Below are 26348 nucleotides of genomic sequence, written 5' to 3' on the forward strand. Positions count from 1 at the left end.
CTTCATTATCTTATATGTCTCCATAAGATCTCCCCTCAGCCTTCTAAACTCCAACGAGTACAGGCCCAATCTACTCAATCTCTCCTCATAAGCTAACCCCCTCATCTCCAGTATCAACGTGGTGAATCTTCTCTGTACCTCCTCCAAGGTCATTATATCCTTCCGCAAATAAGGGGACCAAAATTGCACACAGTACTCTAGTTGCGGCCTCACCAGTACCTGTACAATTGCAGCAAGACCTCCCTGCTTTTATACTCCACCCCCTTCGCGATAAAGGCCAACATTCCATTTGCCTTCTTGATCACCTGCTGCACCTGCAAACTGAGTTTTTGCGATTCATGCACAAGGACCCCCAGGTCCCTCTGCACAGTAGCATGTTGTAATTTTTCACTATTTAAATAATAGTCCATTTTACTATTATTCCTTCCAAAGTGGATAACCTCACACTTGTCAACGTTATGCTCCATCTGCCAGATCCTCGCCCACTCACTTAGCCTATCCAAATCTCTCTGCAGACTTTCCGCATCCTCCACGCAATTCGCTTTCCCACTCATCTTTGTGTCATCAGCAAACTTTGTTACCCTCCACTCGGTCCCCTCCTCCAGATAGTCTATGTATATGGTAAACGAGAGAACTTGAATGACTCATGTGATACCTTCAGGGTTGCCTTGCAACTGTGCACACTCATACATTGAGAGAACATTGGGCATTAGCACCTACCAGAATCCTATCTGTCATTGATATGTGTCTTCCTTATGCTGACAGTGGGTACAGCTTATTCTGTGTCCTTGTGTACGAACAAAACAAAATGCATGCTTTAATACATGTTGACTTACTGAAATATACCGGGTGTTGCCAAGTGATTATGCTTGTCTTGGGCAGCAGACTGGACATACTTTTTATAAACCGCTGAATGATTTGACAAAGGACAGGTTGGGCACCTTTTACTTAATAGTCACAAGTACAGTCAATGGGCATGAAACTAGCTGGGCGGCCCTTATTCATCAGACGTTTCAGTACAATAGCAGGCTTAATGTGTAGGAATAGAGAGATATGGAGACAGGATGGAAGGAGGTAATTAGAGTCAGAGGAGGTTTGTGGGGTAGTATAAAGACCAGTTTTTGCCACATAATTGATGAGTGGTGTATTAATTAGTATTGGATCCCCATTGTGTAGCTTTTAGAAATGGAATGAGTGACCCTGGAGTGTGAAGTACCTGCTGGTGGAAGCAGGTATTAGATTGAGAAACTGGGATTATGTGGGGTTACGGGGATAGGGCCTGGGTGGGATTGTGGTTGGTGCAGAGTTGATGGGCTGAATGGCCTCCTTCTGCACTGAAGGGATTCTATGAAACTGTAGGACTTTGTGAGCTGCTATACATGGGGGGAGGTGGTGGCTACATACCAGTTTCAGGACCGTGTTCAGTTTTTCAGGAAACCCACGCAGACACGGGCAGAACGTCACCCAAGGCCCGAATCAAACCCGGGTCCCAGGCACTGTGAGGCAGCAGTGCTAACCACTGTGCCACCGAGCCGCCCCATTTGGAAGATGCATCTGCCTCACGGATGAACTGTCTGTTTTTCTGATCAACAATTTGGGCTAAATGTGTTTTTGGGTCATAAATAAAATGCTCAGGATTAAGAAGTTTGGGATTTATTCAAAATAACGAATATATTTGAAATAAACACTTAGAACTCACTTCATAAAATATGAAGCCTAAAGGATGTGGCTCGTATGTTTCACCACACCTGCAGTTTGTCAACATAGTTCTGGATTTTATAGAGTTTAGTTTTGGAATTCAGTTTTTGAAGGTGAGTGGGGCCGTGGGGTTAACCCTGAAATTCCTGACACGGAAATGTGTCTGCAGTTATTTTTGATCTTGATCCTGGAGTTGGAGCATATACAAAATTGGTTCGTGATTGTGCCTTTTTTGTGTTCGAAGCTGCGTGTAGAAAACTTGCCCTGTATTTGTGAACTGGAGGACACTGCCATGGAAGCCCTGAACACGATTGTAACCAAGACAAACTGTGGTTTTGATTTTGACAAAAGACGCTAGCTGGGTGACAGCACAATAATGTTTTTTGTGTTACAAATAGCAGAACCAGTCCAACTGCAATGGGCTGAGAAGTAACAACTTTGAATTTGCTGACTGCCGGAAGAAATATCATGCCTCGTGAGACCAGATATTCCAATTAATTCTTCTGCTTTAATTCTGTTCCTTTCCCTTCCTGTCCTTCTCTTTGGAAATGCTAGGGATGCCTGTGATGTACTGTCTATTGGAAGTAGTCTCGATCTATCCACAGAAATTGGCTGCACAGTTCACAGACAAAATAGATTGGATTAAGGTATGCTTAAACAGCAGATTCTTTTGTTGAGGAAAATTAAATGGATGTACTGAATACTGTTTTTTGAGCATTATAACTATTGAGTTTGTTTACTTTTTTCTACATCATGAACAAAAAGTGCATTGAACCAGCTTGGCTCAGTTGGTAGCTTTGTTGCTTTTGGTTGCACTGTTGTAGATTGCCATCTTTTGTTGAGACATTAAATAACGCTTCTCGGCCTTTTGGCTAAGATCAAGTGTAGTATGGATGGGATGCTGCACTTGGTTGAGGTCATTAGGTTACACTGAAGCTTCATATGTTTCATATGAAGCAATTTTTAAAAGTGGCTAAGATGCAAATGAGCTCAAGTCTTGGAGGAGGAACCTCCCCCTTCTCCAATCAGCATGGCTCATGTAGATCAGGCCCAGGACAGGGTGGTTTGGGCGCTCGCCCTGTCTTGTCAGCCTGGATCTGAAATGTCTCAACTTGTTGGGACTCTGAATTGGATTTGATTTGATTGAATTGGAAAAGTATTTTTAAAAAATTAAATTGAGGCCCTATCTGCCCTAATTTTGTTGGATGTCAAAGGTACCGTGAAACTGTTTACAGAAAACCATTGAGTTCTCCTGGCCAATATCTTTCCCTCAGCTAACCAAAAGCAGATTGGTTGGTTGGTCAGTCATGCCATCGCTGTTGGTGGGATGTTGCTACTCAAACATTGGTTGCTGCATTTCCCCAGTGATCGCAGTTCGAGACATTTCCAAAAAATGCACACAAAAAGAATTAAACTGCTTTTTGAGACAAAACTCCTTTCATTTGGTTAATATAAAATGTAATCCGCTGCAAATCTAGGAACACTTAAGTGTCAAATATCATTGAATTTGGATGGAAACAAAAGTTGATCATTTTTCCCCTGGTGGCAATTTTTATCCAGAAACTAAGCTGATTATATTTTTTCCACAGTTGTTTCTTGACTTTCTTGAGCAGTGACTTGATTTTGAAGTTTTAACAATTGTCTTTATAAAGTGTGCCTTCTGCAAAATATTCTCGAATGAACTTTTTTTGAAATAAGAGAGATATGATGGATAAATGTTCCTCCCATCTCTCCCCCACTCCCCTTCTTTCAAAAAGGGCCTCATGAGCACAAACAAAGATGAGATCCGTGAGCTGGCGGCAGAGCTTTATGCAGTGGTGTTGTCTACTATGTCTGGGAATGACCTGCACTTGGCTGTCCAGAATCTCATTAAGAGCACTAAAGACGGTGTAAGTACTTATTTTAATTAGTTAAATGCGAATACTGTTGGTGAGTGTTGCCAATTAACCTTGTATCTTAATTAATCTTTCCTTCTTCACCCCTTCTTGTTCCCTCAGGCTACACATCCCAGTAGACAAATCCAAATAGATTGCATCCTTACAATAAAATCTTAAATGAAAACAGAAAAGTATAGACTCGGCAGGTCTGGCAGCATCTGTCATTTAGACTCAAAGCATTATTCTGTTTCTCTCCACAGATGCTGTCAGACCTGCTGAGCTTATCCAGCATTTTCTGGATTAAACCCTTGTTGTTTTTTAGAGACCAATTATAGAACTGCCTTCTCAGTGACCTTGACTCACTTTTTTTTTCAAGTCAGGGAATAATGCATTTCTCTTTCAGTAATTCTTTGAGCTGTTTGTGTTTTCAAGTCCAACATTTATTGCCCAAACTCAGTTGGGAAGGTGGTGGTGATGAGGCTACCTTGAACCTTTGCAGTCCGTGTAGTGAAAAAATCTCAGTCTGTGCTGCTAAGTGGGGAGGTCAAGGAGCCCCAGGATTTTGACCCAGTGGCAATGAAAGAACATTGGGAAAATGTCCCACTGCAGTGCAGAAGGAGGCCATTCGGCCCATCGAGTCTGCATCAACAACAATCCCACCTTGGCCTTATCCCCGTAACCCCACATATTTACCCTGCTAACCCCTCTAACCTACACATCCCGGGACACTAAGGGGCAATTTAGCATGGCCAATGCACCTAACCCACACATCTTTAGACTGTGGGAGGAAGCCAGCGCACCCAGAGGAAACCCATGCAAACTCCACACAGTCAGTGACCCAAGCCGGGAATCAAACCCGGGTCCCTGGAGCTGTGAGGCAGCAGTGCTAACCACTGTGCGATCGTGCCGCCCTTTTTTTTTAAGAGATTACCAATTCCCAGTCTTTCATCCCCTTTAACCAGCTACGCCGTCCCCGTGTCTGCATGTCACGTGACTTGGGGGTGATGGTGTTCCCATGCACCTGCCCTCCTTGTCCTTCTGGGTGTTGGATGTCACAGCTCTGGGGGGTGTGTTGCTCAAAGAAGTCTTTGCATATTGCTGTACTGCATCTTCCAGTGCCTATTGCAACAATGGTTTGTTGGTGTGAGTGGATCTTTAAGCAAATTGATGGGGGCTGCTAATCAAGTAGTCTGTTTTATCCTGAATGGTGTCGAACTCGGGTTTTGTGGCTTCAACCATGCTCAGAAATCGAGAGTTTTCCGTCATGCTTTTGACTTCTGGGTTGACCCATTCGCCACACAAAACCCACCATCCGACCTGCTCCAATTGCTCAACGTTTATGCGACTGGTCTAGTTATGTCTCTGGTGAATGGTAACCTCAGAATATTGATGAGGAGGGACTCGGTGAATCATTGACTATCATGGGGAGTTAGTTAGGCTTTCTGTTGGTAGAAATGGTCATTGCCCGAAACTTTTGTGACCCAAGTGTTTCTTATCACCTGTCGGCCCAAGTCTGGATGTTGTCCAGGACTTCCCGAGTGTAGGCACAGACTGCTTCATTACCGGAAGCATAGTCAGTGGCATTCAGATCTTATGCCCACATTTAGTCCCAGGTTCTAAGGTCTGGAATCCTGGTCCTGTTGCGCCCAAACTGAACATCACCAAGTAGGTGACTGGTGAGTAATTGCCACTTGATACATTGTTGATGGCTTCTTCCATCACTCTGCTGATGGCTGGGAGTAGGTTAATGGGTGTTAGTTGGCTTGGTTGCAGTTATCCTGCCTTTTGGGGACATGAAATACCTGGGGAATTTCCCACCTTGTTGGGCAGATGCCAGTGTTGGAACTGTACTGGAACATCTTTGCAAGGAGTGTGGCTAGTTCTTCACTACAGCCAGGATGTCATTGGACCCCGTAGTCTTTACTGTGTCCAAGTGCTTTTGATAATATCATTCCTTGATCTTGTATGTGATTGAGCCTAACGAGAAAATAAAGCAATTAGAATAACAAACCTTTCACACTCTTCTCTCTGTAGAGCCTTGAAACACAGCACGGAGCGTTACTGGCTTTAGGATATGTGATAGGACGGTACCTTGCCAGAAAGAAGAGAACAGATTTAGATATCCAAGATATGGAACAGTCGGATACGGAAGAGCCACTGGAAAGCCAGCTAATCCAGCCTACCACAGAAACAATTAGTAATTAATTTGAAATATAACTTTGCATTAGGTTTTCATAGTTTTTGATGAATGCACCTGATCCAACTATTAAACGGCTTTTCTAGTTATGAACTTTACTACCTCCGAATGTTTTTTTTTTAGCTTCTTTAGGTGCCATTTTAGCTACTTTGTTTTTTCAGAGGGCGGCACGGTGGCACAGTGGTTAGCTCTTCTGCCTCACAGCGCCAGGTACCCGGGTTCGATTCCAGCCTCGGATCGCTGTCTGTGTGGAGTTTCATTCTCCCCGTGTCTGCTTGGGTTTCCTCCTCAGTCCAACGATGTGCGGGTTAGGTTGATTGGCCATGCTAAATTGACCCTAGTGTCAAGGGGATTAGCAGAGTAAATGTGTGGTGTTGCAGGGATAGGGCCTGGTTGTGATTGTGGTCGGTGCATACTAGATGGGCCAAATGACCTCCTTCTGTACTGTAGGGATTCTATAATAGTATATTTTTGATAGATTGAGAAGGTCTGGATTTCCACCAGATTGGAGAAGTTCTTAATCATGGCATTATTTGGCAATGCTTTTGGGCACTTAACCAGAATTGTTTCAAAATACCTAACACTCACCTCCCAATTCTGGTGATTGCTATTTGAAGCCTTGTCTGGAAGAGACAATGCAAAATGAATCTTCGAAACGAGTAAAACCAGAGGGGGTTCCGCCGTGGGTGATTTGCCCAGATCTGGTCGTAGGAGTCTCCTACTCCTAATTCTCCCACTTTTGGTGCATTTACTCCTGTGATGGTGGCAGTGAGACCAGAGCATGCTGACCAGACCTCTGCAGTTGCTTTTAGCATTGGTGAGAGATGTCTCAGTTTGCAGACCTGCAAGCAGTATTGAACTGAACATGTGTGACCTGCTGGCCTTTCCCTTCCCAGCTTCAGTAGGCATGTCACAGACCCCAACTTTGAGCTTAACATGAATTGACCGCTCAAAGAATGAATTTGTGCTGCAGATTTGTATTCCTAGAATTCCTACAGTGCATTCAGCCCATCGAGTCTGCACCAACTCACCGACCGAGCATCCCATCCAGACCCCATCCCCGTAACCCCAACCATTTACCCCACTAATTCCCCTAACCAACACATCTTGGGGCACTGAGGGGCAATATAGCATAGCCAATCAACCTAAGCTGCATGCCTGTCGGACTCTGGGAGGAAACCGGAGCACCCGGAGGAAACCCCCACAGACACGTGGAGAACGTGCACACTCGTACAGACAGTGACCCGAGGCCGGAATTGAACCCAGGTCCCTGGCACTGTGCCACCATGCCATCCGTACCAGGGTATTCAAAGAACTGTGTTGATGAGGTTTTTTTTTTGTAGGCTTTTGCAAGTTATCCTCCAGGTTGGACATGAATTAGCAGCTTCGCTGCACAGAGTGCAGCCACTAAAGGATACATGCAATCCTCGATGTAACATTTGTCGCTGAATTTCCGATTAAAGCAGACCCATCGAGTCTGCACCAATTCATTGACATCCCATCCAGACCCGATCCCCGTAACCCCACAGATTGACCCCGAATCGATACGTGAATGCTGCATTTTTCTAAATAGTGGCGCACAGTACACTTATTGTAATATTTGTAGTCTGATAGTTTTATCCTTTCCTTTTAAGTATAGAATATATTTGTTAAAATATGTTTTATATATGTGTGTATGTACACTGTTTTAAACAAAAATATTTCAGCTTCATTTTTAGGTGACGCGTCCCCATCTCTGGCCATGGCTGCTTGTGTAGCAGTCGGAGAAATTGGGAGGAACGGCGCTTTACCCATCGTAAATGAAGGCCCTGGGTTCACAAAACTGCAACTGGTGGAGAGCTTACTCGCTAAAATCCGTTCAGGCAAGGAGAATAACAAGGTGAGGATCAATCCTTTATACCAGAAGTCCTGATATTGGCTTTTGATCTGGAGCAGGAATACTCGAACATCACTCCTACCAATGGCACATTCATTGGTCATTAATTGTATCTTCCCCATTAGGAACATGGTTAATTTCTGCATGAGAAGAATTTAAAACAGGGGCCTTAATATACTGAACTTAAAAGTACCAAATATGTAGAAATTATGATGTTGATCTTTATTTTTACTTTGTAATGTTAATTATTTCAGTAATTTGTGGTGTTTCTTATCTATGCCCCAAAGTTTATAGAGGGATTTGGATTTATTTATAGAGGGATATGGGCCAATTGCAGGTAATTGGAACTAGCTTAGTGGTTTAAAAAAAGGGTGGCATGGACAAGTTGGGCCAAAGGGCCTGTTTCCACGCTGTAAACCTCTATGACTCTATAGTGTCAGGTGGATTAGCAGGGCGGCATGGTGGCACAGTAGTTAGCACTGCTGCCTCACAGCGCCAGGGACCCGGGTTCGATTCCCAGTTTCGATTCCCACTGTCTGTGCGGAGTCTGCACGTTCTCCCCGTGTCTGCGCGGGTTTCCTCCAGGTGCTCCGTTTCCTCCCACAGTCCGAAAGACATGCTGGTTAGGTGCATTGGCCATGCTAAATTCTCCCTCAGTGTACCCGAACAGATGCCAGAGTGTGGCAACTAGGGGATTTTCACAGTAACTTCATTGCAGTGTTAATGTAAGCCTACTTGTGACACTAATAAATAAACTTTAGGATAAATATGCAGGGTTATGGAGATAAGGGCCTGGGTGGGATTGTTGTCAGTGTAGGCTTGATGGGCCGAATGGCTTTCTGCACTGTAGGAATTCTATTCTCTACCAGTTTCCTTGGAATTGAATGTGTCTTAAAATCATAGAAGCTCTGCAGTACAGAAAGAGGCCATTCAGCCCATCGAGTCTGCACCAGCTGTCTGACTGAGCCTGTCACCCAGCCCACCCCTTGCCCTGTAACCCCACGTATTTCCCCCACTAATCCCTCTAACCTACTTGGGACACCAAGGGGCAATTTAACGTGGTCAATCAGCCTAACCTACACATCTTAGGACTTTGGGAGGATCCTGGAGAAAACCCATGCAGACACGGGGAGAACGTGCAAACTCCACACAGACAGTGACCCAAACTTGAATTGAACCCTTGGGTCCCTGGTGCTGTGAAGCACAGTAAGAAGTTTAACAACACCAGGTTAAAGTCCAACAGGTTTATTTGGCAGCAAAAGCCACACAAGCTTTCGGAGCTCTAAGCCCCTTCTTCAGGTGAGTGGGAATTCTGTTCACAAACAGAGCTTATAAAGACACAGACTCAATTTACATGAATAATGGTTGGAATGCGAATACTTACAACTAATCAAGTCTTTAAGAAACAAAACAAAGCAGCAGTGCTAACCACTGTGCCACCGTATCACCCCAAAGCTCAATTCTTAAGTCTTTTTCTCTCTCCCCATGTGCTGCCTCTAGTTTGGACACAGCCATCCTTACGGACTGCTACTATCAGGAATTATAACAAACAGAATATCATTGCCCTCTAATCAACTTCTGAAGGTGCAGCTTCCCTTATCATGGGGGGTAGATAGGGAACCAGGCACACTTGTAAATAAGTTTTCCTAATCTGATTGTGCTGAGACACTATGGCTTTGAGATTGCGCAACATGATCTCAGCAGTTAAATGTGTTCTTTGTTGTACTAAACAAAGTGTTAACCATTTGGTTAATGTCTGTTTAGATGGGAATTCATACAAAGGTGTTAAGTGTAATTGTGCACTTTAAGGGGCTAAGTTTTTAATGAGAAAATGCACGTTTCGAATTTAGTTTTTCGAAATTAATGTTTTAAGTCTCACCCCAAATTATTACATAATGTAAAACAATATATTATAATCTAGTTAGCCCACCAAGTAATGACAATTAAAATTTTGCAGCTGGCTACACTACCTTATGAAATCCAAAGCGTAATACAGAACGGAAGGAGGCCATTCAGCCCATCAAGTCCATGTGAGATATTGTTAGTTCAACTCAAAACTGGTGCATAAGGGTTCAGGACATGCAGAGAATAGACATGAATCTGAGTTAGGGATCTGCCTTGTAAGGAAGTATGGAAGAGACTTTTAATCACCTTCTTAATTTTCAACACCACTTCCCACTCTGGTCTGGACATGCTTCCTGGTCAATAGATGGGAAATGGAGGATATCATCCCTAACTGCTAGTCCTCGCATTAATCAAATCTAGTTATTAATTAAAACCACCATGCAATTGTTGATTGTTACTTCACTATTTCTGTAGATGAAGGAGCGAGCAGTGCAGACACTGGGTTATTTGCCTGTTGGAGATGGTGATTTTCCTCATCAGAAGAAACTCCTGCAAGGATTGATGAACTCCGTTGAGGTAAACATTGCCCTAAACATACATTGAAAAGCAATTTTCAGAACTCAAAATTGTACCTTGCAATATAGTTGTGAATTTGTGCTTGTATTCACCCTTGAGATACACGTGGCAGTATCAAGACTGGCATCTGTTGCCACCTGTTGTGATGGCGAAGTTTAAAGTTTATTCATTGGTCACAAGTAAGGCTTACATGAACACTGCAATGAAGTTACTGCAAAATTCCCCTAGTCGCCACAGTCCGGCATCCCTTCGGGTCAATGCACCTAACCAGCACGTCTTTCAGACTGTGGGAGGAAACCGGAGCACCCGGAAGAACCCCACGCAGACACGGGGACAACATGCAAACTCCACACACAGTGACCCAAGCCAGGAATCGAACCCGGGTCCCTGGCACCGTGAAGCAGCAGTGCTAACCACTGTGCTACCATGCCTTCTCTTGAAGCGCTGCAGTTTATGTGGTGAAGGTACTCGCGCGTTGCTGTGAGATTAGGGAGTAGAGATGAAAAATCACTTGTTGGGATATGGGCATCAAAATCAAGACCAGCATTTATTGCTGATCCTAGGCACACTGAGAAGAAGGTGATGAGGAAGGATGTGGTGACCTTGAACTGCTGCAATCCTTGTGGTGAAGGCACTCGTATAGTAGACTGGGCTTTGATCCAGTGACATTAAAGGTATAGCGATATTCGTCCTTGTCAAAATTGTATGTGACTTGGAGGAAGTGATGTTCCCATGGGCCTGTTGTTCTTGTCCTTTTCGGTGATGGAGGTTGTGTGCTCTCCAAGAAGCCCTGACAAGCTTCCTGTAGCACCCTGTATGCTGTCAGCTTCAAGCTAAAAGCTAAATACTCTGAATGTCAATTATGTTAAAATGTCATGATGTGTATTGTAATTTCAAAACATGCCAATCAAAATGGAGCTACTTCCTGGGACTTTACATTCTGTTTTACGCACTCTGCACCTTCTCCAGGTCACGAGCACTGAAAACCCAGTCGCGTTCCCTGTAGCACGGTTTGATTTCACTGTGGTTCATCTGCCCAATGGTGGAAAATTAGGTTCTTTCTGATTCTTTCTTCTTATCTTCAATTTAATCTTCACTCAGCATATCTGCTGGAAGCTCAGCGCGATCACAATCCCACTGCTACAGGACCAGATCATGGCCACCACTCTTCAAAGAATCAGTGAAGAAAAAAAACACAGTACCAGTTACAAGAGTACTTGTGTGTTTATTCTTGTACGTGGTTTAAATTTCATAGAAATCATAGAAACCCTACAGTACAGAAAGAGGCCATTTGGCCCATCGAGTCTGCACCGACCACAATCCCACCCAGGCCCTACCCCCATATCCCTACATATTTACCCACTAATCCCTCTAATCTACACATCCCAGGGCATGAAGGGGCAATTTTAGCATGGCCAATCAACCTAACCCGCACATCTTTGGACAAATTTAAGCCAGACCATTCCGTCCATGTTCCTCTTACAAGAGTAAGTTTGCAAGCCAACAATGAAAAAATTATAGGTTCAGCAGCCAGTTCACCATCTCGCAGAACTATTACCTCACTCTGAATCAATGTACAACTGCATGCCAAGTGGATGTTTAAACAGGCGCAGTCTGTATTGTGTTAGTCTCGGCTCAGTGGAAGCACTCTCGCTTCTGACTCAGAAGATCACAGGTTTACGCAGCACCAACTCCAGAGACTTGATCACAACATCTAGGCTGATACTCCAGTACGGTACCGAAGGAGTGCTGCACTGTCGGAAGCGCTGTCTTTCAGATGAGCAGTAAATTTGATTATATCAAAGAATGGCTGAAGACACAGGATATTGCAGAGGCTTTGGGCCCTAACACCCTTCCAGCAATAGTACTGAAGACTTGTGCTCCAGAACTAATTGCGCCTCTAGCCAAGATGTTCCAGTACAGCTACAACACTGGCATCTACCCAGCAATTTCAAAGATTGCCCAGGTATGTCCTCTCCACAAAAAGCAGCACAAATCTAACCTGGCCAGTATCATTCTATCAGTCTGCTGTCGGTCTTCAGCAGTGATGGAAAGTGTCGTCAACAGTTCCATCAAGCAACATTTACTCAGTAAAAACCTATTCACGAGTGCTTAGTTTGGGTTCCGCTCGGGCCACACGGATCTTGAGCTCATTAAAGCCTTAGTCCAAACATAGGCAAAAGAGCTGAACCCAAAAGGTGAGGTGAAAGTGACTGCCCTTGACATCAAAGCAGCATTTGATCAAGTATCAAGGACCCCTTGCAAAACTGGAATTAGGGGGGAAATTCTCTTCTGGCTGGAGTTATACCAGCATAAAGGAAGATGGTTGTGGTTGTTGGAAGTGAATCATCTCAGTCCTGGGACTCTGCTGCATGACTTTCTCGGCTTCAGCTGTTCATCAATGATCTTCCCTCTATCATAAGGTCAGAAGTGGGGATGTTCTTAGATTATTGCATAATGTTCATATAATGAAGCAGTCCGTATCCAACAAGACCTGGACAACATTCAGGCTTGGGCTGATAACATTCACACCACACAAGCGGCAGACAGTGACCATCTCCAACAAGAGTGAATCTTAACCATTTCCTCTTGACATTCAATGGTATTACTGTCACTGGATCCCCCACTATCAATATCCGGGGATTACCATTGACCAGAAACTGAACTGGACTAGCCACGTAGATTCTGTGGCTACAAGAGCAGGTCAGAGGCTGGGAATTCTCCAAAGACTCCCCAGAGCCTATCCACAAGACACAACTCGGGAGTGTGATGGAACACTCTCCACTTTCCCAGATAAATGCAGCTCCAGCAAAACTCAAGATGCTTGACACCATCCAGGGCAAAGCAGCCCACTTGATTGGCACTCCTTCAACATTCACCCCCTCCCCCACCAGTGGCAGCAATGTGTGCCATCTACAAGATGCCCTGCAGCAATTCACTAAGGCTCCTCCGACTGTACCTTCCAAACCTCTGCCATCTAGGAGGACAGATGCATGGGAGTGTCAGAACCACACACCATCCCGTTTCTTCACTGTCGCTGGGTCAAAATCCAGGAGCTCCCTCCCTAACAGCATGGTGGGTGTACCTACAAATTGCCCCTTAGAGTCCTGGGATGCGTAGGTTAGAGGGATTAGCGGGTAAATATGTGGGGGTAGGGCCTGGGTGGGATTGTGGTCGGTGCAGACTCGATGGGCCGAATGGCCTCCTTCTGCACTGTAGGGTTTCTATGATTCTATGATAACACACGAAGGTAGCTCACCACCAGCTTCTCAAGGGCAATTGGAGATGGGCAATAGATGCTGGCCTAACCAGCAATGCACATACCCCATAAACAAATAAAAAAGATTGTGGACCCACCTGCCCTGTCGGGTGACTATAAAAGATTCCATAGCCACTATTTCAAAGTCAAGCAGAGGAATTCTGCCCCTGTGGCCTGGCCAGTACTTATCACAATTCAAACAAGTGATTTGGTGATTATCGCATCGCTGATTGTGGGAGCAAACATAACTGCTGTGCTTCCTACACAACAGTGACTACACATCAGAAAATTCTCTTTCTGGAAAAGGCGCTATTAAAGTGCAGATCTGTCTGTTTTGGTCATAGGATCCCGACAGTGCAGAAGGAGACCATTTGGTCCATCAAGCCTGCACCGACATCAATTCCACCCAGGCCCAATCCCCGTAACCAGTGTATTTACTCTGCTATTCCCCCTGATACTAAGGGGCAATTTAGCCTGGCCAATCAACCTAACCTACACATCTTTGGACTTTGGGAGGAAACTGGAGCACCTAGAGGAAACCCACGCAGATATGGGGCGAACGTGCAAACTCCACGCAGACAGTGACCCAAGGCCAGAATTGAACCAGGATCCCTGGCGCTGTGAGGCAGCAGTGCTAACCACTGTGCCGCCCTCAGTTCTGTGTCTCAGTCCTGCTGAAAATTTCCTTTTGAGCTGCCGAAAGGATCACTGTAGATGAGTTTGGACTTGCCTTTAATGCTTACCTACTAAGCGATACAGAGGATGCCATCTGTCACAAGTGTATGGGGCGGGCAGCACAGTGGCTAGCACTGCTATCTCACAGCACCTGGAATCTGGGTTCTATTCCCAGCTTGGGTCACAGTCTGTGTGGAGTCTGCATGTTCTCCCCATGTCTGCATGGGTTTCCTCCGGGTGCTCTGGTTTCCTCCCACAGTCTGAAAGACATGCTGGTTAGGTGCATTGACCCGAACAGGTGCCAGAGTGTGGCGACTCAGGGAATTTCACAGTAACTTCATTACAGTGTAATGTAAGTATTACTTGTGACTAATAAATAAACTTTTAACTTTTGAGGCTGTAGAGTTGTTGACCAGTTCATTTTTCCCAACAGGGAGAATCAAAAAAAAAATAATGCTGGAAGCCTCCAACCTCATGGGTTTCAGGTTAGACTTGGAAATCGAAATCACAAGTAATGGTTCAAAACTTAATCCTTTTCCCCAGGCAAAACAATTAGAGCTGCAATTCACGGTCGGAGAAGCGATCACCAGTGCAGCAATAGGGACGAGTTCGCTGGCAGCTCGTGATCTGTGGATGGTTACTGAGGAGGAGTACACCCCTCCGGTTGGTAAGTTGTAGACGGTATGTGTGTTTTCACCTGTTAACACATGCAAACTCAAAATATAATCTCTCTGCGGCAAATTCCGGTCATTTCTGAGCGAACAATACCGAATGGTGATGGTGGAGGTTTCACACAGGATGGTTTAGCAAGAGATGGATTTGAAATGAAAAGCTTTGTGTAATTTGAAGTGTGCTGTATATTTTGAGAATAGTACAAACGCCTGCATCTGATTGAAGTGTAGAATTGGGTGAGGTTGCGTTTGTGTGAAATGTTTCTCAGTAAATACTGTAAGAACACCCAATTTGGAAATTACTGTAAAGTTAGCACTTTGTTGTTAGTTACGGAAAGCATTAGGAATGCCACCCGCTAGCACAACCCCCACATTCATCAGACACTTTTATTTCAAGTTGTAAAGCAATTTGATGGGCAATAGGATTTGTCACTTTTCACTGTCCTTCATTGTTCAATGTTGCAGGGATGTTCACAGCGCAGTACACACAAACATTTTATTCTGCTTCCAATTTCAAACATATTTTTAAAAATAGTTTATTTTCCCCATGCTGTAAACAGGGAAGGATAGGGCGGCACAGTGATCCACTGCTGGCTCACAGCACAAGGGACCCAGCTTCATTTCTGGTCTTGGGTTACTGTCTATGTAGAGTTTGTACGTTCTCCCTCCCACACTCCAAAGATGTGTGGGTTAGATGGATTGGCCATGCTAAATTGCCCTTTGCTGTCCCAAGATGTGTAGGTTAGGGGGATTAGCGGCGGGGTAAATGCGTGGGGCTAGGGGGATAGGGCCTGGGTAAAATGCTCCATCAGAGAGTTGGTGTAAGCTCAATGAGCCAAGCGGCCTCCTCCTGCACTATAGGGATTCTATAATAAGTTGCAAGTGATGAGACTGTTGGAAGAAACAAAACCGGCAGTTGTTTTGCCTGAGGAGTTAACTCCTGTGTTCTAGTGTGAGATTAATGTTGATCTCTTCTCCCAGTTGGTCTCCTTGCCTAGTTCAACCAATCAGCATAAATAACAATCTACATGGTCTATAAGTAATAGTGGGAACATAATGTCTGTGGGAGGAATGGTGGAGATTAGCTCCAGATGGGCCTATGGGGCAGAAGCACATAGAGCACTCAAAGCAGTCCTGTGAAAGAGTGGAGACCAGTACCAGAGGTGAGTTGATTCCCTGCCAGCCGACCAATCTTATTGAAGTGTCACATTTAGCACTGACTAGTAAGCAATTGGTGCAGTATCACACTGCCACAAGATTTCTAATATCAATAGATGCCCAGGCTAAATTCTGACGCAAGAAAGTGCACTTAGAAATTCAATGCATGAATTACTAGTTGACCTTAATACCGGTACTGCAGAATGTTTGGACTGTGGTTGTAATGCAGAAACCACACTTGTGGTGACACACAGCTGGAATGATATTTCGAAAATGGCAGTGGGAAATGTGAGGTAGCACTTGAGAGTGTTTAGTTTAGTGTTGCAATAGAAAAGGGAGCTTGTTACTGATTTTTGCGATCACTGGCAACATGTTCGTCACAACTCAGTTGCGCTTGTTTCCTGAAATAATGCGAATGTGATCTGCTTCAGTTATACTTGTTACAGCTCTCAAATTTTGACCATCCATTAACATTCTGGGTGGAAACCGTTATCATTCATCTGAGTACCACATAATCACACATTGTTATAGCAGAGAAGGAGACCATTCAGCTACTCCCCTACCACCTTCCCGTAAAAAAGAATGTATTCATATAGTTTGTGTGCTCACCTGCAAATTTCAATGCCCTTCTTGTTTTAAATTCTCAGCTGTTAAAGTAAATGATGTTGTTCCATGGGTTCTGGATGAAATCCTAAAGAAATACATCATTAGCTCCAATCCCCATGTCCGTCAGGCTTCCTGCATCTGGCTTTTGTCACTGGTGAAGAAACTAAGCCAACACAAGGAGATCAAGGTGAGAATATTACAGTTGCTTTGCAATGTTGTTTTAAAACAAAGTCCACAATTACGGAATGGTTGTGGAGATTCATTATTTATTCACGTTGTGAACTTAATATTTTTAACATAATGCTGGAAGACGGACAAGCCTGTGAATTAAGATGATAGGAATGATCAGAATTTACTTTTATTTTTTTAAAAGAAAAAGCAAATATAGTTTTTCCAGAGTGTATTCATTAACAGATGTTTGGAAATCATATTTCCAAATGACAAAACTGGAAAGTTCTCTTTGATAATTTTTTTAAAAGTAAGGAATTGATTTAGTTTCGAATTCAGTTTGTAGGAGTGTTGCAGTTTGACGGGTTGTACATGTGATTTTCTTTCTTTACAGTCTCATTTAAAGGAAATTCAGAGTGCGTTCATTTCGATTTTATCCGAGAATGATGGTAAGTTCAATTTTAACTGTACTGTAATTCTCACTGGTTAAAAAATGGTGGATTTAAAGATGTGCAAAAGCATCAGTTATAAAAGTTAATCTACTTTTCACTCTGGCATGTGATGGTTTAGAATGAGTTACATTGAAGGAGTTCAAGTCTTCAGATGTCTCTTACTCATTAACATTCTCACCAGCAACATGCAGGTTTTGTACAGAACCTTAGGCCGCATTTAGAATATTGTGTACAATTCTGGTCACCTCACTACCAGAAGAATGTGGATGCTTTGGAGAGGGTATAGAACAGGTTTACCAGGATGTTGCCTGGTCTGGAAGGTATTAGCTATGAGGAGAGGTTAGTTAAACTCAGTTTGTTCTCACTGGAACGACGGAGGTTGTGGGGCAACCTGATAGAGGTCTACAAGATTATGAGTGGCATGGACAGAGTGGATAGTCAGATGCTCTTTCCTAGGATAGAAAAGTCAAGTACTCTGGGACATAAGTTTAGGGTGCATGGGGATAAGTTTAGAGGAGATTTGCGAGGCAAGTGTTTTACACAGAGGGTGGTGAATGTCATGGAACGCACTGCTTGGGGAGGTGGTGGCAACAGGTACAATTGTGGCATTTAAGGGGCAACTTGACAAATACATGAAAAGGATGGGAATGGAGGGATACGGACTCTAAGTGCATACAGCTTTAGTTTAGGCAGGCATCATGATTGGCGCAGGCTTGGAGGGCCGAAGGGCCTGTTCCTGTGCTGTACTTTTCTTCTTGATTAAATCAGTCCAATTTGTACCTCTGCCTGCACCTGCAAGTCATAAACATACTGTAAAGTTCTGGAGTTTAGCAGTGCGGGATATAGAAAGCCATTTATTTGTCATTAAAATTTTTGAAGTCATGAATAATTGTCAATTTTTTTAAAATCAAATTTGTTAATATTCATTACACAAAGAAATGTCACCTCAACATTATGAAGGGCACAGATAGGGTGAACAGTTGGAAGCTTTTTCCCAGGTCAGAAATGACAAACACAAGGGGTCACAAGTTCAAGGTAAGGGGGGCAAAGTTCAAGACAGATATGCGGGGGACGTATTTTACACAGAGGGTGGTGGGGGCCTGGAATGCACTACCAAGCAAGGTGGTTGAGGCAGACACGCTAGGATCATTTAAGACTTATCTAGATAGCCACATGAACAGACTGGGAATAGAGGGATACAAACGGATGGTCTAGTTAGGAACACATGATCGGTGCAGGCTTGGAGGGCCGAAGGGCCTGTTCCTGTGCTGTATTGTTCTTTGTTCTCAACCATATCATCCAGTGAAGAAAACTGGTAGTTTGGAGATTATCACTTGTGAAGCTATTGCACTCTGTATTTGAATCCTTTGAGTAAACTAATTGTTTAATAGATAGCTGTGCAGGCTGATTTATGCTGATTTACTTTTTATGCTTAACATTATAGAACTTAGCCAGGATGTGGCATCTAAAGGTCTTGGGTTGGTGTATGAACTAGGCAGTGAACAAGATCAACAGGAGCTGGTTTCAATCCTTGTGGAAACGTTAATGACAGGGAAACGGTAAGAGTCTATCAGTTGACAGTAATTTTAAGAAGCTATTTGATCTGGTAACTACACTTGATACCAAAGATTTAAACAAAAAAATGTCCCTTCCCATAGCCACCAGAACCTGTGTTTATTTAAATGGTTAAACCAAATAATTAACCGTATCAATTAGATTTATCAAATCTTTTGTCTTCCTGAATGCTAATTTTCTTTCATCAGTATGCTCACCCAGGACAGAGAGCATGTTGCTGCGTGCACAGATTTGCTCCTTTGATTGTTAGAACACAATAAATAGAAGCAGGAGTGGGCCACCAGGCCCTGCAAGCCTGCCCCGCCACTCAATATGATCATGACTGATCAATGCCAGCCTCAACTCCTTTCCTGTGCCCTTTCCCCCATAGCTCTCTATTCCTCAATCTATCAAATATTTATCCACCTCTACTTTAAATACTTCTAATGATCCAACCTCCACCACCCTTTGGGGCAGAGAACTCCAAGAGATTCGCTACCTTATGCGAGAAGAAATTTCTACACACCTCAGTTTTAAATGACCAGTCCTTTATCCTGCAGCTATGACTTGTAGCTATCGAGGAGAATAAATTAACAGTAATTAGAGGAAGTGAGTTCTGCATGCAAGAGTCTTACAATCATATTCATAGATCCCAGACCACACAACGGTTCATGAATTGGGCATCTTGTTTCAAAATATATTTTACTTTAATAGTTGCCCCTTTTGCAACATTTGAAATCTGAAGTTAGTTTTCGTTTTCAGATAATTATTTTGGAATATTAACCTATATTAACATATATTGTGGCCACTGGTTAGTGTTGTTGACTTGGTTGATTTACTGAAAAGCTTTAATTCCTCTTACAGGATTAAACAGGATCTGTCAGAAGAAACTGAACTGTTTCAAGGGAATGCAATCGGCAAAACCCCTGATGGGTGAGAATTCTGACTTCCGAATGTTCTAGAAGGCGCATTGAACGGAATGAATATTCATGAAATTCTGTGTTATTGCTGGTGTTGCATTAGGAGAGCAAAGTATTGAAGCCAATTTGAATATGTAATTCAGAGTTGGATCAAGTTTTGACGGTCGTTGGTAAAATACATAGAATTTGCAGCACAGAATTTGGCCCAACTAGTCAATGCCAGTGTTTCTGCTGTAGAATTAACCTTTTCCCACTCCTCCTCAAGAGTTATTTACAGCATAGGAGGGAAGCCTTTTGGCCCACTGAGTCCATTACGGCTCTTATTCTGTCAAAATTTCCTTCTATTCCTTTCTCCGTCATGTAATTATCTAGCTTCCCCTGAATGGCATTCAAGGTGTTTGCTTAACTACTCATGGTAGCAAGTTCATAAGAACATAAGGAATAGGCTACTCAGTCCTTCGAGCCTGCTATGCCATTCAATAAGGTCATCTGACTATAGCTTTAACTCCACTTTTCTGCATTCTCTCCCACCCCGTCCAATAATCCTTGCCTCTCTTGCCTACCAATTATCTGTCTAAATCAGTTTTGAATGGGAGGCACAGTGGTTAGCACTGCTGCCTCACAGTGCCAGGGACCCGGGTTTGATTCCCAATTTGGGTCACAGTCTGTGTGGAGTTTGCACGTTCTCCCTGTGTCTGTGTGGGTTTCCTCCAGGTGCTCCAGTTTCCCCCCCCCCATACTCCAGAGATGTGCAGGTTAGGTGAATTGGCCATACTGAATTCTCCCTCCAGTGTACCTGAACAGGCGCTGGAGTGTGGCGACTAGGGGATTTTCACAGTAACTTCATTGCAGTGTGAATGTAAGCCTACTTGTGACTAATAAATAAACTTTACTTTGAATGTATTTAGTGATCCAGACTCAAGCTACTGTGAGAATTTCAAAGTCTAACCAGACTAACTCAGTCTCCCTTCTAAGAGAAAAAAATCCTCATCTCCATCTTAAATGGGTGACTCCTCAGTTTTGAACGGTGGCTCCTGGTTCCAGACACCCCCACAAGGGGAGCCATTCAACCTGTCCACTCCCCGCAGAATCTTTTATCACGTCCCATTCTTGTAAAATCTTAAGAGTATAGGTCTAACTTACTCAACCTTTCCTTCTAAGACAAATCCTCTGGGTAAAGAGCATTCTCCTGAATATCCTATTAGATTTATTGGTGACCATCTTGTATTGATGGCTCCCAAGATTTTAGTCTCTCCTGCAGATAGGAACAACATTGAATCATAGAATCCCTACAGTGCAGAAGGAGGCCATTTGGCCCATCAAGCCTGCACCGACAAAACTCTCACCCAGGCCCTATCCCTGTAACCCCACTCATTCAGCCTGCTCGTCCCCCTGACACTTGGGGGCAGTTCTGCACAGCCAGTCAACCTAACCTGCGCGTCTTTCGAACTGTGGGAGGAAACCGGAGCAAACCCACGCAGACACGGGGGTAACGTGCAGACTCCGCACAGACGGTGACCCAAACTGGGAATCGAACCCAGGTCCCTGGCGCTGCGAGGCAGCAGTGCTAATCATTGTGCCAAAATAATAATTATTTCCAAAGTCATTAAATAACTGTCCTACAATGCATGCAACGCCTATTAATTATAGAATTTATTTTCCAAAATCATCTGCTGAAACTCCTGGCTAGGAATCTGAAATGCCAGATCAAATTACCCCAATTTCAAAACTTCTAGATTCACTCTCTGCAGTTTGGAAAGAAAAGCAAGTTGCTCCCCTGATTACGATACACTTTGAGGTCCTAACTTTAGCTGGATTGTTTCCAGAGGAATTGTCCCACAAAAGTAAAACTTTATGCAATGACTAAAGAAGGCGAGTGAACCAGGACAGTAGGAGGGTAATGTGTAAAGATATAAGATGCCTCCTGGAGTTCATACGTTTACTCCTTGAAAGATTTGAAGAATGGACTAAAATACAAACCAAACAATGATGAGCGTCCAAAGTGAGACTGCGAAAGGTTGAAAAGTGTAAAGATTAGCATTGAGTGGAATTTTCAGAGCTCAGTTGAGAAGTGTGCTGCATTAACAAGATGCACTTAAACAGAGGTTGTGACTCAAAAATAAGGATTAGTGGTACAAGCGTTTTCTGGGTCTGATGAGGTTTAAAAAATTAAGGAAGTTACAAATGCTCGATAATGTACAAATCTTATCAAGAAAGGAATAAAGCAACTTATGAAAGCATCACAAATATGAAAAGGATAAATTGATAAGAAGGATAGTGGCACATTGGTTAGCACTGCTGCCTCACAGCACCAGGGACCCGGGTTCAATTCACGGCTTCGGTCACTCTGTATGGAGTCTGCACATTTTCCCCATGTCTGCGTGGGTTTCCTCCGGGTGCTCCGGTTTCCTCCCACAGTCCAAAGATGTGCGGGTTAGGTGGATTGGCCATGATAAATTGACCATTAGTGTCGGGGGACTGGCTAGGGTAAGTGCATGGGGTTATGGAGATAGGGCCTGGGTGGGATTGTGGTCGGTGCAGACTCAGTGCAGAATGGCCTCCTCCTGCACTGAAGGATTCTATGATTAACCAGCTAACCTCACTACAGCTTCGTAAGCAGTGAAGAGGAAATATAAAGCTGGAGAAAGTTGCCAAGATTGTGCGAAACAAGGCATGGATTTTTTTCAAATGTTGAGTGGCCAGAGAGCTTGGACAGGTCAGAAGTGGGCGATGGGAAAGAAAGACTTTGAGCAGCATTTTCTGTTTTTCTTTGAGAACCTGCAGTTCTTTTCTTAAAGCGCAATGATAAACTACATTGTTTTACCAAAATTTCTGGCAGGAACTAGACTCTCCTGTCAGCAATTCCATATCGTGGTGAATAATTAATTTGTATTAAACTCTTGTGCTAAAACTAGTGAATGCAATTGACACTACCCCGCTAACTTTTGTTTTCAACCTTCATCAGACAGGGACTGTCAACTTACAAAGAACTTTGCAGTCTTGCCAGCGACCTTAATCAACCCGACCTTGTTTACAAGTTCATGAACCTGGCCAACCACCATGCCATGTGGAATTCTCGAAAGGTAAATGCCATTTCAGGGAACCGTTCGCATTGTTGTACACAAGTGAGAATTAACGGAATTCCCGGTAAAAGGAGAAAGCTCCAATAGATCCTATTGCGTTAGCTGTAAGAGTGTGCGATGGTGATGCTGTTATGAAATGACTGCTGCTTGTCCCTGCAGGGTGCTGCTTTTGGCTTTAACATCATAGCGACGAAGGCTGAAGAGCAGCTGGCTCCTTATTTAGCTCAACTTATCCCGCGACTTTATCGATATCGGTTTGATCCGAATTCTGGGATCCGGCAGGCAATGACCAGTATTTGGAACGCTCTTGTCACGGATAAAAATGCTGTAAGTGTGGCCTTACACTCGGATCCAGGATATGATTGGTTTTGATTTGAGCTTGAGCAATTTAAGTAACAATTTGGAGTCATGTCGTCTCCATTCCCATTGGCTTTTCTGACTATTTGCTGTTACTGGGTCTGGTTACTTTAGTCAGAGTTAGGGGCAGCACAGCGGCACAGTGGTTAGCACTGCTGCCTCACAGTGCCAGAGTCCCGGGTTCATTTCCGGCCTTGGATCACTGTCTGTGTGGAGTCTGCACGTTCTCCCCCGTGTCTGCGTGGGTTTCCTCCGATTTCCTCCCACACTCCAAAGATGTGTGGGTTAGGTGGATTGGCCGTGCTAAATTGTCCCTTAGTGTTCGGGGGGGCTTGCAGGATAAATGCATGGGGTTAAGAGGATAGGGCCTGGGTGGGATTGTGGTCAATACAGGCTCAATGGGCCGAATGGCCTCCTTCTGCACTGTAGGCATTCTACACTTACACAGGAAAAAATTAATTTTATTTCGAGCTACTTCCAGCGGTGCTGGTACTGGCACCAATAAATGATGCTTTCATGAGGGAAAAACCATAGGGATGATATCCCTTTAAGGATCAGCCCTCCCATGGTTGACATTCCGATGATTCATCCTGCACTTTTTTCTTTACCCTGTCCACCATCTGTGCAGGATTACTCCTGCTTTACCTTTTCTATGGAGATGTTCATTAAGCACTTAATAGTATGTAATTGCTCTACTCCACACCCCTTCCTGTTGGGAACAGTTCTTGGCCTAATATGTACTTTTGTCTTCTCAGTGTAGGAGGTAAAATTAAGGAATTTAAAATTTAGTGATGGGGGAGCTGATTAACATCTCCAGTGGACACATCAACTATATGAATCACATGGACATTTTTTCTGAAATGCATGGTTTTCGCATTATTCCATGCACCAGCTTCTCCTTTTTACATCGGATGTACTCTAATCTGTTTCATAGTTCATCCATTTCATTAATTTTTGAAAGAATTACTTAATTGTATGTTTCTTTTAACAGATAGATACGTACTTAAAGGAGATTCTTCAAGATTTAATAAACAATTTAACCAGCAATCTTTGGCGGGTTCGTGAATCCAGGTACATACTATCGTTTCGCAAGTGTGGTTTGGCCCTGTGCGACTGAATCACAGTAAGATGAGACTTCATTTGTGTTACAGATGTCCTCAGCCCTCCGAGGTTAGGGAGGTGGAAGTTGGGCTGGTTTCCTGTCCTTGATTGCACCTGTCCTAAAAAGCTAGGCTGTCGTGTTTAGGTGACCACTAAACTGTATTCTGACAAGGAATCACTGATGTCATAGAATGGCATAGACAATTTTTTTCTTTTTTATTCATTCATGGGATGTGGGCATCACTGGCTCGGCCAGCATTTATTGCCCATCCCCAATTGCCTTTGAGAAGGTGTTGGTGAGCCACCTTCTTGAACCACTGCAGCTCATTTGTTGTAGGAATCTCCACCGTGCTGTTAGGAAGGGAGTTCCAGGATTTTGACCCCGCGACAGTGAAGGAACGGTGATATATTTCCAAGTCAGGATGGTATGTGACTTGGAGGGAAACTTGCCGCTGGTAGTGTTCCCATGTATTTGCCCTTGCCCTTCCAGGTGGTTGAGCTCATGAGTTTGGAAGATGCTGTTAAAGAAGCCTTGGTGATTTGTTGCAGCGCATCTTGTAGATGGTGCACCTTGCTGCTCCTGTGCATCAGTGGTGGAGGGATTGAATGTTTGTGGGTGAGGTGTCAATTGGATGGGGTATGAATCAAATAGTGTCAAGCTTCTTGAGTATTGTTGGAGCTGCACTCATCCAAACAAGTGGAGAGTATTCCATCACACTCCTGTAGGTGATGGTCAAGCTCTGGGGAGTCAAGAGGCGAGTTACTCACATGCAATTCCTTACCTCTGATCTGCTCTTGTAGCCACAGTATTTATATGGCTGGTCCAGTTCAGTTTCTGGTCAGTGGTAACTCGCGAACATCCCAACTTCTGACCTTTTGATGGAGGGAAGGTCATTGATGAACAGCTGAAGGTGATTGGACCAAGGATTCTACCCTGAGGAACTCCTGCAGTGATGTCCCAGGACTGAGATGATTCGGTGGCGCAGTGGTTAACACTGCTGCCACATAGCGCCAGGGACCCGGGTTCGATTCCCAGTTTGGGTCACTGTCTGTGCAGAGTCTGCATGTTCTCCCTGTGTCTGCGTGGGTTTCCTCCGGGTGCCCCGGTTTCCTCCCATAGTCTGAAAGATGTGCTGGTTAGGTGCATTGACCCGAATAGGCGCTGGAGTGTGGCAACTCGGGGAATTTCACAGTAACTTCATTGCAAAGTTAATGTAAGCCTTATTTGTGACTAATAAATAAACTTTAAACTTTAGATTCATCTCCAACAATCACAACCATGTTCCTTTGTTGATATGACTCCAACCAGCAGAGAGTTTCCCCTCCCTCTGATTCCCATTGACTCCAGTTTTGCTCGGACTCCTTGATGCCACACTCAGTCAAATGCTGCTTTGATGTCAGGGGCAGTCACTCACCTGACTGGGTAAAGGAGATTGATTGGGAGTGAAAAATACTTATGTAATATCCAGTATTTAGTTACATTGCTGTGTCATGTGAGATTAGAGTCTAAATGCAAAAGGCCACCCAACAGCAAGAGAGCAAATGAATTAATGCCCAATTGTAATTTCCCGAGATATAGCTGTCTATCTTTTTAAAAAAGGGTATTGAATACTTTAAGCAGTAATAAAGTACTAATTCTCAGTGATCTGAATCATTTGTGTTTCTGTACAAGAGGCAGTCAATTTTCTCATTGTTTAACTGTAGGTATTGACAGTAGGCGAAAGGCCTTTGATATTGAGGTGAGGTGAGGAATAAGTATACCTGATGCATGATTGGTGATTTGAGAAATGTTGAAGATGATGTTTGTTGAGGAGGATAGGAGGCACCCTAAATGAGGAAGATACATTTCTGGTGGATCAGGGTGCCAGTATTTATAGAGAACTGAATAACATAATTAGTGTTAGGTTAAATCAGTCTTTTTAGGATGGCATTATACTAGTCATACAGGTTTGCAGTGAACTATCAGTAGATTATATTCCCAGTAAAGGTTTTGGATAGAAAAACCAAGGCCGGAATTCTCCAGCCATTCACTCCAGAGGGATTCTCCGGTCCTGCCGGCAGCCGCCAATGGGAATCTCCAATAATGAAGCAAATGGAGGAGATGTGATCACTTTTTTTATTTATAAAACTAGTGTAATCAAAAGAAAAGGCAGATTTACCCTTGCACAAGCTCGACGCATCCTAAAACTCTTGACAGCCAGTGAAATACTTTTTAAAGTGGATCACTGTGCGGAGTTTGCACGTTCTCCCTGTAACTGCGTGGGTTTCCTCCGGG

General features: G+C 43.8%; 1 protein-coding gene across 2 annotated transcripts in view; it reads left to right on the plus strand.

Annotated features, from left to right (window-relative positions):
• Positions 1 to 26348, plus strand: part of ecpas (Ecm29 proteasome adaptor and scaffold) — a 114903-nt gene that overhangs the window by 51726 nt on the left and 36829 nt on the right. For both annotated transcript variants that reach the window (XM_078214050.1, XM_078214051.1), the window contains 13 exons: positions 2254 to 2345; positions 3456 to 3587; positions 5610 to 5772; positions 7479 to 7651; positions 9968 to 10069; positions 14547 to 14670; positions 16480 to 16625; positions 17001 to 17055; positions 18503 to 18617; positions 19477 to 19545; positions 22498 to 22615; positions 22775 to 22942; positions 23964 to 24043. In XM_078214050.1, the coding sequence (XP_078070176.1) occupies positions 2254 to 2345; positions 3456 to 3587; positions 5610 to 5772; positions 7479 to 7651; positions 9968 to 10069; positions 14547 to 14670; positions 16480 to 16625; positions 17001 to 17055; positions 18503 to 18617; positions 19477 to 19545; positions 22498 to 22615; positions 22775 to 22942; positions 23964 to 24043 (1537 nt within the window). The remainder of the gene's footprint in view (positions 1 to 2253; positions 2346 to 3455; positions 3588 to 5609; positions 5773 to 7478; positions 7652 to 9967; positions 10070 to 14546; positions 14671 to 16479; positions 16626 to 17000; positions 17056 to 18502; positions 18618 to 19476; positions 19546 to 22497; positions 22616 to 22774; positions 22943 to 23963; positions 24044 to 26348) is intronic.

This window comes from Mustelus asterias, chromosome 6, assembly GCF_964213995.1.
Source record: "Mustelus asterias chromosome 6, sMusAst1.hap1.1, whole genome shotgun sequence".
In the NCBI taxonomy this organism is placed as follows: Eukaryota; Metazoa; Chordata; class Chondrichthyes; order Carcharhiniformes; family Triakidae; genus Mustelus; species Mustelus asterias.